The 19,975-nt window shown below is 36.4% G+C and overlaps 2 protein-coding genes, 1 long non-coding RNA gene and 4 other non-coding genes across 9 annotated transcripts in view; 6 read left to right on the forward strand and 1 right to left on the reverse strand.

The window, feature by feature from the left end:
* Window positions 1-142: 142 nt before the first annotated feature.
* On the forward strand, window positions 143-3,524 carry LOC135776643 (uncharacterized). Of its 2 annotated transcripts, XR_010544148.1 has the most exons (7): window positions 143-325; window positions 406-479; window positions 2,469-2,515; window positions 2,725-2,754; window positions 2,957-2,986; window positions 3,186-3,212; window positions 3,409-3,524. It is a non-coding gene; the product is annotated as an uncharacterized lncRNA (long non-coding RNA). The 2 variants fall into 2 exon arrangements; XR_010544149.2 differs by lacking the exon at window positions 2,957-2,986 and having other exon boundaries at window positions 144-325.
* Window positions 2,568-2,640, forward strand: LOC135777020 (small nucleolar RNA SNORD65). Its single transcript, XR_010544293.1, has one exon. It is a non-coding gene; the product is annotated as a small nucleolar RNA SNORD65 (small nucleolar RNA).
* LOC135777021 (small nucleolar RNA SNORD65) lies at window positions 2,806-2,878 on the forward strand. The gene has a single exon (XR_010544294.1). It is a non-coding gene; the product is annotated as a small nucleolar RNA SNORD65 (small nucleolar RNA).
* Window positions 3,036-3,108, forward strand: LOC135777022 (small nucleolar RNA SNORD65). Its single transcript, XR_010544295.1, has one exon. It is a non-coding gene; the product is annotated as a small nucleolar RNA SNORD65 (small nucleolar RNA).
* Window positions 3,264-3,335, forward strand: LOC135777023 (small nucleolar RNA SNORD65). Its single transcript, XR_010544296.1, has one exon. It is a non-coding gene; the product is annotated as a small nucleolar RNA SNORD65 (small nucleolar RNA).
* Window positions 3,525-3,617: 93 nt separating the features above from the next.
* nsrp1 (nuclear speckle splicing regulatory protein 1) lies at window positions 3,618-7,544 on the reverse strand. The gene is made up of 7 exons (XM_065287482.2): window positions 7,503-7,544; window positions 6,991-7,078; window positions 6,851-6,907; window positions 6,642-6,770; window positions 6,308-6,515; window positions 6,133-6,235; window positions 3,618-4,496 (listed from the first exon to the last, which is right to left on the reverse strand). Exons 1-7 carry the CDS (start codon window positions 7,520-7,522, stop codon window positions 3,704-3,706), a joined length of 1,398 nt encoding a protein of 465 aa, XP_065143554.1. The 5' UTR covers window positions 7,523-7,544; the 3' UTR covers window positions 3,618-3,703.
* A 1,316-nt stretch (window positions 7,545-8,860) lies between these two features.
* The window catches only part of ssh2b (slingshot protein phosphatase 2b), a 37,914-nt gene continuing 26,799 nt past the window's right edge, over window positions 8,861-19,975 (forward strand). The window contains exons 1-2 of one of the 2 annotated variants that reach the window (XM_065287481.2): window positions 8,861-9,058; window positions 11,231-11,274. In XM_065287481.2, coding sequence (XP_065143553.1) covers window positions 8,996-9,058; window positions 11,231-11,274 — 107 coding nt within the window. In that variant the 5' untranslated portion in view covers window positions 8,861-8,995. Of the gene's footprint in view, window positions 9,059-11,230; window positions 11,275-14,854; window positions 15,201-19,975 lie in introns of those variants that run through there. The other variant, XM_065287480.2, reaches the window with a different exon arrangement.

Genomic DNA, 19,975 nt, shown 5'->3' on the forward strand with positions numbered 1-19,975 from the left:
TTTTGTTGTAATCGATAAATTGCACTTCTATCTCAAGCCAATAGGAGGCAGAAATGAGCTATTCTGACAGAGTGTGTGTAAACAGAAGAAGATGAAGATATACGTCATTACGCGATCGTTCAAATACCACGAGGCGCAGACGAGAAATTCTTTTTGTTCTGGGTAGTGGTGCAGAAATGTTCAAAGAAATAGTCGAGAAAAAAAACAATCTTCGTGATAATGAAAGACAGCGTTACAAGGCTACTGTTACTTATTGTCTGTATATGAGTGGATTTATTTTGTAACGTAAATGCTTTAAAATGTAACCACGTGCTCAAACTCAAAGGTAAGTCAACAGCTTAGAAGTCATCAGTGGTCTCGATGTGAGTGTAGTTTTAAATAGTGATGATGGGTCTTTCTGTACAGGGAGTTTTGATCACAGTTCCTCCAAGCGAGTTTGCCAATATGTTCGGCCCTGAACACGGTGGTGTGATTGCATGGTAAGTTAAGTCTTTTAAGGGAAAACGCCACCGTTTTTCAATATTTTACAATGTTCTTACCTCAACTTAGACGAATTAATACATGCCTGTCTTTTTTCAATGCGTACACTTAATCTCTGTACAGTGCGTAGTGAATGTGTTAGCATTTAGCCTAGCCCCATTCATTCCTTAGGATCCAAACAGGGATGAATATAGAAGCCACCAAACACTTTAATGTTTTCCTAATTTTAAGACACAAGTTACATAAGTAGTTGCACGAGTGCATGGTGGAACAAAATAAAATGTGACAATTACTTTTTTTAGCAGATAAAAATGAGAACTATATTGTATGGCAGAAGAGCACTTAACCTCCGGCACAGTAATATTGATGGAAGTTTGAGCATGAGGGGGAGGAGTCAGGAGTGATGATGATACTGCGCGCTAAAGTCGAAGTGTTGCAAACTAAGTGCTATTCCGCCATACAGTTTAGTTCTCTTTTTTTTTATCCGCTTAAACTCCATGTTTTATTTTGTGCCACCATATTTACTTGTGTAACTACTCATGTCTTTACATGGGGAAAACATGAAGGTGTTTGGTGGCTTCTAAATGGACTCTATGCACGGCGGTGCTTGACGTATTTCCGGTGAAATCTCAGGATGCTGGACTACTTCCGCCATTCATAGAGCTCAATGATATTCAGGAACGTTGGTTGCCAAAATAGCCAAAATAACACTGCAAATTTTGTTGATGGTTGTTTAATTTACATAGAAATAACTTCTACTTCACATTTAATACCATAATGACATTTAAACGTATGAAAGTATATTTTTATAGACGGGAGAACCGAACTTCTAGCCACCACTGGTGTGTGTCATAGTGTTTACAGCATTAGACTCAAGCATGACAACTTCTACACTGCTTCCCTGTATCTGCTTTAACACTAGTTTTAGATAGAAATTGCACTGATAACAGTGCTATTCATCTGTTGTTGATATACTTATGAATTTTTTATAATTGTTATCATCAGTACTAGCGAAGATACCATCTGTGGTTATACAAGCAAAATGTTAGAACGGTAAAAAAAACGTGTATTTTGCGCATTTATGCTTTATTACTAACAAATGCAAAAGACAAATAGAAAATTCATATCAATGACAACAAGAATAACTTCAGAGAAAAATAAAACACACACACAACAAACTAAATACACGGGGTATTAAAATAAACAAACAGCACAAGAAATAAACAAATAATGGAATAGATTTCTTAAATGGACTTTACCAGTCAATAGTTCTTTTTGCGTTGTTATTTATATCCTATAAAGTTCCAAGATATGACTCAAAAATATCCAAGTAAACATGTTTTGACAATCGACGTGAATATACAACAAAAAAAGGTATTAAACGTCACATTTAATATAAGTCCTGCTGCAGTTCGTGTTGCTTTTTCCTCATATAGCAGTGAGATTTCATTTACGTCTTTTAATTTACCTGACACTTTAAGATAACCTTACAAAGACATTAATCCTGAATCATAATAACAGCACAATGTAAGCTCTGCTAGTATGATGAACATATCATAATGATTACAGAGATAAGACGACTTGCAACCTTTCTCGAGTTTGCACATCTGGACAATTCTTCACACATCACAGGTTGTAAATTTAGCGATTCTGCCGTCACTCCGCTTTAAATCTCCCGTACCGGAAACTGAAGAGCAGCCTTGAGTCAAACGCGGAAGTTAAGCGTGCATAGAGTCCATTCATCCCTGTTTGGATCCTGAGGAATGAATGGGGCTAGGCTAAATGGTAACACATTCACAATGCACTGTACAAAGATTTAGTGCATACATTGTAAAAAGATCTGGATGTATTAATTTGTCTAAGTTGAGGTAAGAACATAGTAAAATATTGAAAACGGTGGTGTTTTCCTTTAACCTCATGTTAATCTACAAAGCATATCCTAAAAATTAGTTTAAATTGTTTCAACTTTAAATTTTTGTGCTCCACAGAGTCCATGTGGCCGTGTATTTTCAAAAGGCTGATTTAGTACTTTCTGGTAAGAGTAATAGCTGATTTTTTTGCAATGATATACACCGATCAGTAATGTGCTATGATGAAGCCCAAACTGAAAAGCTGGAATTACCGGCAGATTGTTCAGTGGTGATCATCGGTTTTCTGAGCACACACCTTTTTATACAGCAACGTGTACTATACATTAATGAGATTTTATTTACATGCCATTGCCAATTTGTCTGTCTTTTATAGGTCTTTCCTTGAGGGATTCAAAAACTGATGGTGAGTGCAAAGAATACAGTTATTTTATATAGGCCTATTTTGGACAGTTCGCAATGATGAAGCCTAAACTGAAAAGCTGGAATTACCGGCAGATTGTTCAGTGGTGATCATCAGTTTTCTGAGCAAACACCTTTTTATACAGCAACGTGTACTATACATTAATGAGATTTTATTTACATGCCAATTTGTCTGTCTTTTATAGGTCTTTCCTTGCGGGATTCAAAAACTGATGGTGAGTGCAAAGAATAGTTATTTTATATAGGCCTATTTTGGACAGTTCACAATGATGAAGCCTAAACTGAAAAGCTGGAATTACCGGCAGATTGATCAGTGGTGATTATCGGTTTTCTGAGCACACTACATTTTAATACACCATCATACTGTCTGTATGGATGAGACGCTGTTTACAAATGTTTATTTTTCTTTCCTAGGTTTTTGAGTGACACATTTACGGTAAGGTGAGTATTCCAGAAATATTTAATTTTCGATATTTGCCTAGTAGTTCATTACTATGATGAAACCTAAACTGATAGCTGGAATTACCGGCAGATTGATCAGTGGTGATAAACGGTTTTCTGACTTCTACCAAAACATCTTTTTCTTTGTAGGTGTAGCTTGCAAATAATTAACCAAAATGTTTTCTGTTCCCACCAGATTTGAAATGAGGTGCCGTGGGAGCCAAACCATCATTTCCTTGTGAATTTTAAATGTTACATTTTTGTGCCATACTTGCATAAATTGGATAATCCAATAAAGTCGTTTAAAAACCATTTTCTTATCATGTATTCATTTTTATTAACACAAAAATATTGTACACAAGTAAAGTTTAACAGCAACTCCAGATAAGCTTAATTTTGTCTTTAACATTGAATAATTCACAAATATTTAGGTCATTTCATTTTTTATAATTCCCGTTTTGTCTTGTAAAGGTACATAACCAAACCATTTTCTAATCCTCCTCTTTTTCAACATAAGGCCTTGCAGAAGCACGAGCAAGCTGTCGTGCCATATATCTATCTCTGGCTGAATTTACAGTCTCTTCACTGCTGCGTTTAGCAAATTTACTAACTTCCTGCTGTGCATCACTTTTCTCTTCAGTGTCCACTGCCTTTTCCTTATCGCTGTCAGCCTTACTCTCTGCCATTTTCTCCACATCCATGCTTTTCCTTTCGCTCTCCATTTTTTGGCTTTCTTTGTCCTTGTCTCGTTCCTGTTCTCCTTTTTTGTCCCGCACTCTCTCTTTTGGGCTGCTGTCTCTTCGGTCCCTTTTACTGTATCTGTCATCTGCATCTCTGTCCCTTTTACTGTGCCTGTCATCTGGATCTCTGTCCCTTTTACTGTGCCTGTCATCTGGATCTCTGTCCCTTTCCCTCCTGTCTCGGCCTCTGTCTTCTCGTTCTCGTCTACGGTCCCTATCTTCCTTCCGGTAACTGTGCCTGTCCTCCCTCTCTCTTTCCCTCGTCCTCTCTTTTTCATTCCCCCTACCCTTGTCTCTTTCTTTGTGACTTCTTTCTCTGTCCTCCTTCCTCTCCCTTTCTTGCTCGTCCTCACTGTCTGGAGATTTCCGTCTGTAGTGCCGCTTTGAGTGGTTGTTGTTTGCGGTGGTCTTTGTGAACTCTGTTTTGTTGTCAGTCTGGTCCTCATCACTGTGGGATTCTGTCCTACTGTCTCTTCGTTTTGGTGGAGATTCAGGGGTTGGTGATGTTTCTGCCACTGCTGCAGAGCTTGTAGCTTTCTCCTCTCTAAAACAAACACATTTTGATTTATTAATCTTCAGTTTAGGACTTAAACAAGCTTTATCAAAATTCAAGATTGAACATTTTGGTGTGTCTAACACTGCAAAAATGAATTTCTTATGCTCAAGCCATCCTAGGTGTATATAACTTTCTTCTTTTAGCCAAACCGTGTGAGCGTTGTATAAAAGTATCATGGGTTTTTGTAAGAAAACATTTACAATTCAAACTATATAAACACATTTATAGGGGTGGTTTATTATCTTAAGCCAGGACTACGCCTTAGTTTAATTAGGAAATATAACTAAAAACATTACTTCTGTGCATTTAAGGCAAAACAAAGCGCACTGATGCGTTTTAAAATGTTTTCAGTTTTGACAGCTCTTATATTTATTTTATTCTCGGACTAGTCAAATCCCTGTTTATAAAAACTAGACAATGCTAATGAGAAGGCCGATGAAAGGCTGACCCAAACCCTTTGCTTTACTTATGGATTGATTTTTGATGGATCCACTTCCTGGATTTTTAACAATAGGGGAGCTTCTCAATATGCTTCCTCGCTCCTACGACCTGGAAACCGATCGAGCGCTGCCATCTTGAAGGACATCTCAATTCTTTAATTGAACGGGGAGTTAGGAGGCTTTCTGAGGAGTCATGAGCGAGGATACACAAGTGTATCATATGCGGAAGTGTTATCAACTAAATGATGCACGTATGAATCTCCTCCCCCTTTACATCTTCTCGTCATTAAACATATATAATTTTTTCTAATAATCATTCAATTATTGTAAATGTAGACTTGTTTCAGACCGTATATTTAATATTTATGTATAGACCACCGATCTATATAAATGAACAGTGGTATTGACATTCATTTTAAAGCACTTTTAAGAATGTCTTTTTTCTAATGTAGTAAGGATATGAAAGTATGTGTTTAACATTATTTTATTTAATATTGGGGGTTTATAATGAATTTGATAGCAGAGAATAAACTTTACAAAGAGATTAAGGAAAGGGGATATAAATTCATTTAATAGTTTGTTTCCTCCGTCCTCCCTAAGACGTGAGAAAAGGAAACAAGGATGCACAAAAAATAATTGAGAAGCACCCTTGGGCACTATCCAATGCCACTATTACGCTAAAATGGTCCAACATATTATTTAAAGGGGTCATGGCATGAAAATGTTAGCATTGCCACTTTGTAGGTGTGAGCAAAAACAGGTCATTGAAATTTGGCTTTCCTTATGATGTCATAAGGATATCCTATTAGAATAATACCACCCCCTTAATGTACACTATCCAACCACAGCACTGCCATTTAGTGTAGAGAGAAAGAGAGAGAAAAGAAGGACTTGACAGCACAATTGAGTTTGAATTGCATCAAACCACCATCATTTTGATCAGTGTTTGCACTTCATCAGCTCATTTGCATTTTAAAAGACACACCCAAAACGACACATTTTTGCTCAAACCTACAAAGTGGCAATGCTAAAATTTTCACGCTATGACCCCTTTAATATATCTCAGACTGTATTGCGCTGAAAGAAAAAAGTCATATACACCTAGGAAGCTTGAGGGTGAGTAAAATATGAGCAAATTTTAACTTTGCAATGAACTATTCCTTTAAATCAAGTGTATGTCTTACTTTGGTGCACTACGATCAGGCACAACCTCTTCGCCAACTGTCTGGTTGAGAAGATGTCTATAAAATCCACTGAGATCCTTCTGCTTTTTCACATCCAAGGCAGCTGAAAATGAAAAACAAAACTATAAAGGATGTCCAGTTTAATATCCATATGCACATTATTTCAAGACCTCACCTTCCAGCTCAGCTTCTCTTTTCTCTCTCTCCAGCTCCTCCTGTCTTTCTTTAAGCTTCTGTCTATAAGCTGAGGTGACAAAAGCCTCTTTATCAGCGAACTGCTCGCCCTCGGCTTCTCTCTCTTTTTGGATCTTCCTCTCATCACGTCGCTCCTGTTCCTTTTTTCTCTCCTCCACGGCACGGATCAGCTGGTTAATATACTTTGGCTGAAAAAATAATGCAAAGCATAATGCAATCTAATGAATGTCCAAATGGATTGATGTTGGCTTAAGAGATTCTGAAGCATGTATGTGTTTTGTATGAAAAAATATAAGTAATGTTTAGTAGTTTACCTTCCTGTCTGTGCCACTCAGCATTTTTTTATTACTCTCCACTCTTTCTTTCTGAATATCATCATACACATTGTCATACTCATAAACAGTGCTGTCCTCTTCAAGTGCCTTTTGCATCTCAAGACGGGTCTGACGTGGAAAACATTGTTATAAATTACATTGTAATAAACTCTATAAACCTCAGTCTACTCAATGTCTACCATCCTCACCTGCTTCATCGTCTTCTTTTTGACTGCCTCCTTCTGCAAACTCTCTCCAACAGAGGTCTGCAGTAAAAGAAATTGTTACCATGAGCAGTTTTGGTTTAATACTGAAGAAATCTGATATGCAAATTCATAAGAGCGGTCACCTCATCATCGGAATCATCACCAAACACAGAGTGTCGGGGGAGAGGGGTTGATTTTGAAGCCTTCTTCTGGGGCAAAATGAGCCCATACCTAAAATGTACAAAAATGAGAATTACATTCTTACCAGTTTTAATATGTTTCTCTACTTTCAATGTATTACTGCCAAACACCCCCAATTTAAATAAAAGCTGGTCACCACAAAGCTGCAATATTAATACGATTTGTGAAAATTAAGAACTTAAGTAAGAGTGCAATATGCATATACAAAACATATATTTACTTTATAGTGTAACGTTAGCTACGGTTTGCATGTGTGTTTTGATAGCAACATTAGCTAGGCTCATGTGTTCGGACAATTTTTCCTAGCTTGTTTTTATAAAAACACTGTTTAAGAATATGCAAACATAAACTTTATATCATATCAGTCGTTTAAAACGCCAAATTTATATAAACAAATTAAACCTGCACTTGTTTAAAGTGCATAAAATAACTACGTTAGCAACCAATCACTTACTGTTTACCGGAGGTCGCCATCTTGCGCTAAACAGTGTATGACGTCAAGCAGATTCGATAATTTAACAACAAATTGACCTAAGCAAAAACTAAAAATCGATAAATATACATATACAAGATAAATATACATATTTTACATTCAAACAATAATATATAACTTAAAATGTATGCATATGTACAAGTAATTAAAACGCTCACGTCAACGTTATTGTGAATGTGCTGTGTGTGAATCGATCGATATGCATTCTCTAGGAAAATAGCAACTTTAATTTACATATTTCTTTAAATGTGTCCAAAGAACATTTGTGTAAAAAAGTAATTATGACTGGGCATAATTTATTTATTTAAATACAAACTTAAAGATAGTTTTCTACTGCAGCACGGCACTTTTACTGTCTTACCATCTGCACATTTCAGTGATTTTATAATGACATTTTATTTAATTATGCTTATTTTTTATCTTAATCTTTAATGTATGATATACACGAAGCGCCATACGCAATGAATATAGCTAAAATAAACAAAATTAATAAACTTTTTTTACATTATTAAAAAAGCTGCCACTAGATGGGGACAATCTTTTTAATATTGCCATAAATCTGCTAGATCAAAAACACCCCACCCTTTACCTTCTTAAAAAAGCACAAATGCTAGGTTGTAATTATTTTTTCATTTTCTTCATTTTAAAAGTTAAAATGTAAATATGTTCTCTGTAAAGTGGATGGTTTTGTACCATTACTCTCTTTTCAAAGGTCATGCTTGAAGTTGTTTATTTTATAAATTAATAGGTTTTGTGACTATTGTATTTCAGATTAAATCCACACTCTGTATTACTTACTATAATCCTAATCTGATTGCATTTACTCTCACAACTACTTTCATTCAGTGACACAAAACCAAGCAATAGTGGATTTATAGATGTGGTTCAGTGGTCACAGGCAAATAAAGCTAGAGACGACAGAATTTTCCACTGACATGAGGATGTGTGTCAGATGCTTGTATGGTGGCTCTTAACTGCAATTTCTCATGAAGCAAAACTGTATTGATTATTTTTATGTATAAATGTCCCACAAAGAACTTCCACTTTGGCGGCAAAGTGGGAGTGGAGGTTTTGAGAAACAGAAAAGGAAAGTCAAAGCTTGTCTGTAAACGCATTTCCTGTCTGAACATCAACAGAGAAAACATTAAGCTTTATTGAGCTTGATAAATATAATAATTTATAGCATGAACTGTTCATTAAACCCTTCAATGAACGCTGTAGTTTTTTACATTTTACAACAGCTTGCAATATCTCAGGCTTGTTCAGTTCACACACAGTTAAACGTTGCTCGAGGCCACTGAATCTTGACAGCTGGCGGTTTCGGCGCATGCGCAGATCAGTCGCGAAGAGGAAGCGACAGAGCAACGGACGAGCTGCGGCTGATATCCACTGACACAATTATGTCTGTCTCGACACCGCCGGTTTCTCTCAGGTATCCGTTTACCGGAGCCTGAATGGCGTTGGTAACCGTGCAGCGGTCGCCTACTCCAAGCGCAACATCCAGCCCTTGCGTTTCGGTGAGTGACTCGCATCTTTTTTTCCTCACCTTTCATCGTTTCGCTAGTTTTGGGTTCATTTCCGCTGTTTCCAATATTCCTCAGACGCTATATGAACACGCATGCGTGAAATATAGACATTGTTGTTCATATAGCTCATCATATAATCTCTGGCTCGTAATATAGATATGTTGTTGAGATGTTCGACTGTATATACCGGTTGTCTATAATACAATGCTACAGTCAGGAAGTGATTCGTGATAATTGACTTAAAGCTTGCTTATTACATTGTATCCATTCAAAATTTTTGTAAAGGGTGTGATTTGTCCTAAGACGTGTTGTCCTAAGTGGCGTAAGAACCAGGAAGTAAACTGCCCCCTTTAAAAATAGTAAACAGGTTTTTATTTAATTCTAAATGTTTGTGAAATTGTCGGGTTATAAAGCATAGGATAGCAGAAGATAGCAACAAAAACACATGTAACGTCACGTAATATAAGGTTTATAAGGCTTATAAGGATACAGTCTGTCTTTTATTATGGTATTGCTCATAAAATGTGGGTCAGTATCATAAAGCTTGCAGGTTTTGCTCTGAACATGCTTAACCCAAGACAACTTCCAATTATTGCAAGTTGGATAAAAATTTGATAACCAGCATACAAGTCTTGATTGTATAAGATCTCATATCATGTGACACTTTCAAAAATCTCATGTAAGAATGCATTGTGAGTCTCAGCAAGTTTGATGATAAGGAACACCAGGTCTTGATTTGCTTCACCATGCTTATATACCGGGGTATTAGGCTTAACCCAAACTTTGTTATAACCATCTATGCATTTTCTCTACTGATTATCCTTTGTAGGATTGCGGGAAGTGTTGGAGTTTATTTCAGCTTATCTCTCAGTCTGAAGGCAGGAAAAAATCCTGGCGCAGTGGCCAGTTGGTTATAACTAATCATTAATTGTTGTTTACAGTCAGTACAGTTTAACTAAAGTCACGTACTGTTGAAACAAAGGCTTGAGACGTAGTGATTAAAGTGTGTTTGAAGATGCATTTATTTAGCATTTTGGACATGTGCATTGCCGTTGACGTGCTGCTCAAAACCAAATTATTCAAAACGCTGATTTCACAAAGTAATACATTTCCATAATGCAAAACGTTTTGCTTTTATTTGTATCTATGCAAAACATACCCATCTTGAGTCATCTTTGTCATGGGATGCTTGAGCTAAATTGCTTCCGTCTCTCAACCTTAAAAAATGCATTTAAAACTAGGCCAAATACTAATGAGTGTCTTTTTCATAAAAAAACATCCTTCCCTTGCATTTAAAACAGAACCTTTATTGTTTCCCATCTTGGCTGATGTAAATTTCCCTCATGTTTACAATGCTGGTCCTGTCATGTGGTTAAAAAGCAAGTTTTCAAAATATTCTCTCAGAATTGATCATTCAGCATCAGTGTTTTGCTATATTGCATCTCAGTACTCGAGTGTGGTTTGACAGATAAGGAGTCTAAATGTCATGTAGTGGTTGACACATGTTGCTCTGTGCAGAGATGATTGTTGAATGTAGACTGAATTTCGGGTTTTATCTTCACAGCTTTATAAATTACCTCTCTTCTTAGTAAACTGAAAACAATTGTCCCACTGGGCAGCACCCTTTTAATGGTCCAGATTTCCACATTTAGGTACAGATGTGTATGCATTTGGTACCAGTATGTACCTTTGAGGTAATAATATGCACTCTTTGGTACCAACCAAGCTACCAATATTATGAACTCTTTAGGTGCACAAGTGTACTTTTTGAATGGGAACTGCCCCAGCGACGGCTAAATGCCATTTTTTCTGAAATATGCATTTAGTGGGATTTTAACAGAACCTTACCCAAATAAAATGTTGGAACCAGTTTATGTTGATTAAGGGTGACGTGTTGACGTGAATAAACACGTGACTGAGCTGTCTAAATAGTGCCACTGAGGCATCTTTCATTTTCGTTGCATGCAAAAGTATTTGCATTTTAAAACACAAGAAATTCCATTCAATAACACTGAGAGGTGTAGCATTACATTATTTAGGGGGTTTTATGCTAGTTATTTCATTTACACTGGCAGCATTTTATTGTGTATACATGTTTGCAATATTTTATGCTACTGATCAATGTAATAATAATACATCTTTTATGCTCCCTTCTTTTTAAAGGAGTCTGGCAGTGGGGAAGATGACCGCAGATCTCAGCCCAGAAGGTAACATGTTTTTATTGTGAAATACTATGAAGAGATCATAGGAACCTCTCCAATTTAAACTCCTCAAAATCACTAAAGCTTAGTATGGTAATTTTTGGCATTATGTGAATATGAAACAATCACTTAGCATACACTTAATCATCTCTACATTAAGAAACACATGCTGCTTGATGCATACTTGACATTAATATTGTCGTAGTCTCAAAAGATGATGGATGTATGGGTGGATCCGATGGATAGATTAACACTATCATAAGATTGTATTCTTTGAGGATGACTATGGTGTCTCTGATTTATAGCACTTAGTGCTCTATCGAAAATCAATAATATACAACCCGTGACCACACCCTTGGCATATGCTTATATGATATAGTGTTCCTCTTACACACACATGTTTAAAATGAGGATTAGTAAAAGTATACTTCCATTATTTGTGTTAAATGTAGTAGGAAGTTCTCGTATATCAGTGCCATGGAATATGCTATTAAATATCCGACCTCTTTAATAACCCAGCTTAAGCTGTAGATTAACATAACATTGAGATACGGCTCTAATTTCTATGGGTGCTGTTTCCATGAAAGCAGAAGCATGAGATCATAAAAGGGCTACTCTGGGAGGCACTGATTTAATGATGTAAGGTCATTTTGTAACCACACAATTTCGTTTTTCTGTGTTGGCTTATTGACACAGACAAAACAAGCAAGTTCAACCAGTTTCCACCTTTGTTAGGTTTACGTAAATGCTTGTTGATTTAGAAATTCTGTTCCCTGCAGTATTTCCCTTTTTTTTTCATAACCAACAGCAGTAACACTGATTATCTGTAACTCTGTATAAATAACTAATGCCACTTTACCACCTAAAATAAGTATCAGACTTATTCAAATTAAAAATGAGAGTTCAGTGGGTTGCATTTTTAAAATATGAAAAGACACACATCCTAAGCATCCTAAGCACTTTTATTGACTTAGATTATAGCAATAATGTAAATTTTACAGTTTAATATAGCAGCAGAATAAATATTAAACAATAGATAAAGATTGATTTTCGACTTAAACTCAGGCCACTGGGTTAAACTACATTTCCTTTAAGCTTCTAGACAGTCTTATTGGTTCATTGACATGATAACTTCAGTAAAGGGCCGTTCACATTATAACGATTACTATGGGGCGGTTTCACGAACAGGGATTTTTCATAGACTAAAATAAATGTAAGAGCTGTCCAAACTGAAAACCACTTGCACTGACATATCTTAAATGATACGAGGATGTGTACTCAAGCGTTTTAATGCGGCCATTGCCAGCATTTTTTCAGCCGTGCCCTTTGGTTACTATTATACTTCTGATTTGTTTATCAGTCGTTTTACAATGCGATGGTTGGCTATTGTGGTATTTGTCCCACCCCTCCTCCACTGTGATTGGATTTCAGAGTTGAGAAGTGACATTGACGAGCTGAGCATTTCACCCAAATTTAAACAATTTTACTACATTGACTATGCCAAAAAGTACAATTTTAGATTACTCAAACTACTAGATTCAGTGTTTAGAGTTACGGAAAACGCAGCGTGTTGAGGACATCTGCTGGTTATACCCACTGTGTAAATGAACAAGAACAGCATATTTACTCATTCATTTGCAAAAGTTATTATTGCAGGAAAACGGTAATTCCATTGAAGGTAAGTGATTTGTGCAAGGATCGTGCACGTTACTGAATTAACTTAAAGTTAACATTATCGTCCGTTGATGTGGAAACAAATATAGCCATCGTTATAGTTTATACTAGTTGTCATTATAATGTGAATGACCCTTAAATCCTTCTCTCTGGAGGGATTTGAAACAGGCATGTATAATCTAGAAAGAGGCCACAAGAGTTCACGTGTTTCCACAGGAGTGGTTTTTGTACGTTTTTGCCGTAAGGTACCAGAAGGGTGAACAAAGCTACGTTTAGAGCAAGTCAGAACTTGGATGGGGAAGTCTGTTAGTGAGGGCATTGATTGGAAAGGAAGTGGATTAAACATTACTGTGTCTGTTGTATTGAAGTTATTATAAAACAAGTACATTTATGTCACTATATACTTGCTGTGTTTTTTATACTTGACAGATGCACGTTTTTTTAATAAATTTGCTTATTAGATTTGCACATGCTTGTCTGAGGGAAATATTACAGTGACCTGGAGTAAAATAAAGCTTGTTTGGGTGTGACATTGATTGAATGTGAGTTTTTGCAGTGTTTGGCAGAATCCAGAAGAATTTTATTAACTGAATTAAACTGGCATTGAAGAATTGGGTATTTAATTATTTCCCTTCACTTGTTGTTCCGAGTATATCAAGCGTTCCTTTAGGCCCAAATTAATGTTTGCTAGGCTAGCAGCATATAACATTGTGGGGGGACTGTAGTGATATAAACACGTATATTTTCTTCTTAGTCTCGAATGCATGTAAAAATGTGTCTTCTGTAACACTTTGCACAACCTGTGCTGTGCACAACCTCCCACCCAAAACCCAAAGTACATTCAATTTATATTTCAGTTAATTTGCTACATAATTATGATCACATTAGCGCTTTGATCCATCTTTTTGGTGTTATGGCCTATGTGCAAAAACATAGCAGTATATTATGTTACTGCGCTTGAATTCAGAGTGCTGTATTAATAATTGAAGCTATCACCGTTTCCTGTGTTGTTTCACTGATAAGACCACTATTTGTGTTTTGATTTGCAATGTTACCTCAGCAACCTTTACTGATTTGGATACACTGTTATCGCCATACCGTGTTGTCATGTGACAGGCAACCTAAATGTTTACAAGGGCCTTGTGTTTCACCTCTGGTTTAGGATTTCAGTAGCTCAGTCACAACAGGAAAAGCTGGATAGGACAAGGTTCAAGTGTGACCCCATGCTCCCTGTCCACTAGCAAGGTCTCTGTTGATTAGGACTGAGACTGGAATTCTGTATCTTTCCTCTTTTACCTGAGGATAGGAAAGTGTTGATTGAGCACTGCTTGTACACACCTAATAGTGTTTTATTTATACACATTTATTGTAATATCCTGCCTTTGTAAGGATTTTTGTAGCTTCCTCCCTTTGTATAGATGTGCATCTGCATGTGCCTTCTGGAGTGTAAGGCTATTATCAGTCACTGTTTTAATCACACACAGATCAAACGTGCTTAGATGTTTCAGATAATTACATCAAAGGCCATCATAATCCATGATCATTAAGTAAATTGTCACTTGTCTTTGAGACATGTTTTTATTTATATCAATTCAATCATTTAGACTGGGTAGATCAAGCACTTTCATTGTTGTGTATCAGAGGGGCACTACTATAATGGCTTTACTAGCAGGCATTACTACATCTGTTTTTGGCAGAAGAACTTTATATTTAAAATTATTCCTGCACCCTTTCATGTATAAAAACAATTACTTTGTTGTTTAATTCCTGTTACATTAGAATACATTTCGCTATATGGCTTATATTTCACTTTATTTGTGTTTACGTTCTCGGTTGATGTGGAGTCCACATGAGCACGTGCGTCTTGACTCCACCCACCGTCTCAGTCTCCCCCTCTCTATTTACTTGTGAAACACATGAAGTCACCGAACACAGTAACAGAAGAGACTTGAATAGCGGAGAAACAAATAAAATAGCACTCGTTGTTATTCTGTGATTTTTAATGATAAGCTAACGCTAAATATGCTGTAACGTTATACGCTCAGTGTTATTCCGAGGAACACTTTTTTTTCTTCATTCCTTCAGTCTGAGGATTTAGCGCTAACTGTGTTAACCGCTCTGTCAGGGATAAAGATGACTTTGGGTGGCGTCTCGTTCACTGTTAGCCCCTCAATGGACAGAGTCTGTGCACATGATGGATTACAATTATTACTGCGGATTCGGAATAGCTTCATCTCACAGGACCTCATCCACCAGGTGTAAGTAAAAAACATTCCTTTTTTCAGTGTTTTACGGTGTTTGTTTTCATTAAGGCACGCGTAAGGAATTACGTCATTTAATGCGGCGTTCCAGATGAAGTCGGAGGTTGTAACAACCAACCTCCGACCTCAGTTCGTTCCAGTCAATCACACCGCTGCGTTCACGCGTTATCGTAATTGCCGTGCTCTTGTGATGATAACATCCTCTTTTAATTGGGAATTATGCGTTTCTGTAGCAACAACGTCAAATTGAATTAGTGTGTAAAAAATATTGTTGATAGCTGTAACAGGGCCAGCCCATGGGGTTATGGGGCCCTAGGCGAGATCATGAAAATGGGCACCACTTGTGTAAAGTTGTCACTGCTATTTGACAAGTGAAATTTATGCATTTAAGTGTAGAAGTTTTTATTAAGTGCAGCATATTAAGAAATGTTTTTATAGTGCAACGACTATAGTGCAACAGAACTATAGTAGGCTATTGTATGTATTAATACAAATATCATGGATATTAAAGGGATAGTTAAGCCAAAAATGATATTAAACCCATGATTTACTCACCCCCAAGCTGTCCGAGTTGCATATGTCCATCGTTTTTCAGACAAACCCATTTTAGGATATTTTAGAAAATGTTTTAGATCTTTCAGTTGATTAAATGTAATGTTACGGGGTCCACCCATAGTCCACGACCTTCAAGTCCAAAAAAAAGTGCGTCCTTCCTTCACAAATTAAATCCAAACGGCTCCAGGATGATAAACAAAGGTCTTCTGAGGGTAATCTGTGCGGTGTTGTTGTAGAAATATCCATATTTAAAACTTTATTAAGGAAAATAACTACCTTCCGGTAGCGCCGCCATCTTAGTCGCGTCCGCATTCAGGATGAGAGCTTACGCAGCCTACGGAGGCTACTCTGCTGCTGCTCTGTGCCCCCGCCCTCCGAATTTGTCATACGTCACTAAGAAAAGTGCGTACACTACGCTAATACTCTCTCCTGAATACAGAGGAGTCTAAGATCTAAAATATTTTCTAAAGTATCCGAAAATGTGTTTGTCTGAAAAACGATGGACATATGCAACTCGGACAGCTTTTGGGTGAGTAAATCATGGGTTTAATATCGTTTTTGGAACTATCCCTTTAATACAAAATAATTACTATAGGGTAATAGTATTCTAGTTTTTGAACCTTATAGTATTTTTATTGTGTCTAAGAATGTTTTACCACAGTCTACTTTAGTATTTTTTCATGTGGGTTACTTTATAAATGATAATGAAAATGTTTCTTATGTTTTTAAATTAGCATACGCATTAAACAATTTAAAGCAGAATATACCTTTGCTTTGAGATTGCTTTTTTCTTTGCTTCCCTCTTTTTCTCTTCAGCTTCTGAAAGGTATCATTTTGATGCCATAGTTTGCTTAAGCCTCCACACCAATCTCACTAAAATAAGTTTTGTTTTTATCTTTATTGAAAGATACTACATTACCCATAATCCTGAACATTTCATTTCCAAGCATGCGCAATCCTCCGCAAGTGCAATCGTAATTAATCTATTATTTTTATGTTTGGAAGGCCTCGTCTTCCCTGTTGGACGGGCTGGCCCTGGCTGTAAAATACATAATTGCGACATTAAATTAAATTTATAATGCTTCTGCTAATTATTGCATGTTGCTCTCAGAAAACTCCCAGTCCACAAGCTGTAATTACGAACTCTATGAGGACATGAACGCTTTTAAAAAAGTGCTGTAATCTTGTGATTATGGTGATTACTAAATGGCGTGGATGCACCTATGTTACATTTGCATGTTTAGCTTGGTGTCTTGATAAGACGCCAAGAAAATGTTGTGTTCTTGTGAAAGTTATGGCAATAGCAAATGTTTTATTGTTCGTTTTCATACATATTACCTGCTGTAAAAACTTTTTTTATTTGTTTTATGGTTCTCTTAATATAAGATTGCAAAGAGCTGGCCGCCATCCATGATGTCAAATGACGCATTTTCATTAAGGTCAGGGTTGATCGTTTTGCCCGGAGTTCAGAGGTCAGATATCAGACTTCGTTTGCCATTCTAGATGTTTACTTTCACGTTTAAGGTGGGGAATATCCTGCATCCGAGTTGTCTGGAATGTAGCGTACATGTACAAGTGATTGCTTAACATCACTACAAAGTTTAATCATTCAGAGATGTGACGATAAGAAAGATCCTTAGTAAAATGGAGTGCAACATAATTTTTTTTTACCATAGCAAATGGTACACATACATTTTAAAAATAATATATTGTATCAGATTTTTTTGTGTTGTATGGGTGTCCATTGTGACTGAATGGTGTTGCTTCCAGTAAAGAAGGATGTTTAGTTACGTCATCATTATCTATATCGTGCGTTCAAAGCAGCATTACAGTAATAAACAGGAGATTGACAAGAAATGCAAATTTCAAACCACAGCAGTACATATGATCATTTCTGGTTGAGTAAATAATTTCACAAACCTCAATTTAGTTTGTTGAGGAAGTAAATGCACAATATTCAAATGCTTTGATACTTATAAATCCACTGAGTGTGTTTGTCATGTGGAGGCTGATGGAGTCAAAACAAATGTAGTATAGTATACACCTTACATCATCCTGTCCTCAGTAAACAGGATGTCCTTGCCACACGTTTTTACCATTGTGCAAAGCAGCAGTCACTTGTACCTAGAAATATGTCATAAGTCATTGCTCATTACATCGTAGTATTGTTTTGTATGGTAACATTATGTGTGCACATTTTAAACATTAGACATGTTATGTTTGTCTTCACAATATTGTAAGTAAAACACATAAACGATTAAAAACAGTCACAAAGAGTAACAAGAGACACAAAGAAGTTAATTAAAAGAAGATTTACTGTAAACACTTCTGTAACATTTCACAGATTATGAGCTCGACTTTCTTGGAAATTTGCAGACTGTCTTTGTTCATGGTTTAAGTGAACAGTTCAGCGCAGAATCAGCCATACTGCTGATTTCTTAATGACTTAAATGTGATGCTGCTGTCAGTGAACACATTGATGAAGTGTTCGGTTCAGCATTACCCATCTGTCATCTCATCTTTTCTCACTTTCTCCTCCTTTTCCTGCCCTTACACACAAACCACTGCATAAATAAAACCATCTGTGTTTGCATTGCATTGTACAGTGCGAGAACACTGAGATACCAGTAGATTTAAGTGCGGTTGGACAATTCTTGACCTTTCTCGGTCGGTTTATTCGTGCGCCACGCTGAATGTTTTGGGCTGCAGTTCAGGAGTTTGTTAGTTACTGTGGTGAGCATTCTGGGAATAGTTTACGCAACATAATGACTGTTTTCCCAGAATAACACGGCTTGAAGGAATTGGGAACTAATGAGTTGTACCTTTAATGCACACACAAATAGTTGTTTTCATTTTAAGCCTTTTTGATGTGTTGAATTGATTTAAACCTGTTGATGTATTATGTTATAGATTATGTTACTCTGGGTCACAGTTTAATACACTTGGATATGTTTGGAGAAAAGAACCACTCTTCTCGTATATCTTCGTCTGACTTCTTGACATGTTGCAGATATTTTGAAAACAACACAAGCATGTCAAGATCTAGTGACGTCTGCCTTGTACAGTGTGGTTGAGCACAGGAAAACCACACATTTACAAGGTGCAGCCCTTAGATTGTTATTGTCTGTGTTAAAAGTTGTGCAGTAAAATCCTCCATAAATGTTTGGTTAAACTTGAGGTAGACTACTTGATGATTAGGGCTGGGTATCGATTCAGATTTTCCAGATCGATTCGATTTTGATTCACAAGCTATCAAATCGATTCGATTTCGATTCTGGTTCTCGGGACGTTTTTTTTACTCTATTCTCGATTCAACTCAATGAATGTAGATTTAATACAAATACTATATTAATATAAAGAACAGTGAACAGCAGGTTACAAGTGGGAAATGAATAAAATTGATGAAGCACCTGAAACCATGAATGAATGACAGGCTTGCCTCTCGCTCCTTGGTAACATCGCACAAGGCAAAAAAGAGGGTGACATCTAGTGAAGAAGACTAGTAATTCGATTAACGTAAATCTTTCGTTCATTGTTTGCAGAAATAAATATGAAAGAAAAAATCGATTCTGCTTTTTGAGAATCGATTCTGAATTGACCACGTTTTAAAAAACGATTAATCGAAACATTGATTGTTTTGCCCAGCCCTATTGATGATGCTTTGTGATGCTTTAGCTGGTTTTGTGTTGTAAGATATAAATTATAAGAGTCATATTGTGTTGTAAGAGTCATATTATAAGGATAGTTCACCCAAAAATGAAAATTGTGTCATCATTTACTCACCCATAACAAACCTGTATAAATGTCTTTGTTCTGATGAACAGGAAGGAAGATATTTTAAGGAATGTTTGTAACCAAACCGATCAGGAGCCCCATTGATTTAATAATACTATGGAAGTCAATTGGGCTTTTGATCAGTTTGATGAATTTTCATTTTTGGGTGAACTATCCCTTCAAGCCTTGACTTTGTTTTTGGGGTCTGCTATATATTTTTATATATATATATAAAAAAAAAAATATATATATATATATATACTTCATGTGTGTGTATTTTACATTATTGTATCACCTCTCTTCCCAGTCTGTCTCTAAAGCCGAAAGTATACTAGGGACGTCCGCGTTTTTCTTCTTTAACCTTTAACTTTTACTTCTTCCAAGAACAGAAAGCTGTGGAGCATGTTTGTTTGATTCCTGTTCTTTGTTGTCTTGTTGTTTGT

This window comes from Paramisgurnus dabryanus, chromosome 18 (assembly GCF_030506205.2).
Source record: "Paramisgurnus dabryanus chromosome 18, PD_genome_1.1, whole genome shotgun sequence".
In the NCBI taxonomy this organism is placed as follows: domain Eukaryota; kingdom Metazoa; phylum Chordata; class Actinopteri; order Cypriniformes; family Cobitidae; genus Paramisgurnus; species Paramisgurnus dabryanus.

What these genes read in the sequence shown, in the direction of transcription:
- nsrp1 (XM_065287482.2), bottom strand. Translation starts at nt 7,522, where the DNA reads ATGGCGACCTCCGGTAAACA. An exon ending in TGAGTGGCACAGACAGGAAG is followed by an intron (nt 6,516 to 6,641) that starts GTAAACTACTAA and finishes TTATTTTTTCAG; the next exon opens with CCAAAGTATATTAACCAGCT. An exon ending in CCTGATCGTAGTGCACCAAA is followed by an intron (nt 4,497 to 6,132) that starts GTAAGACATACA and finishes TGTTTGTTTTAG; the next exon opens with AGAGGAGAAAGCTACAAGCT.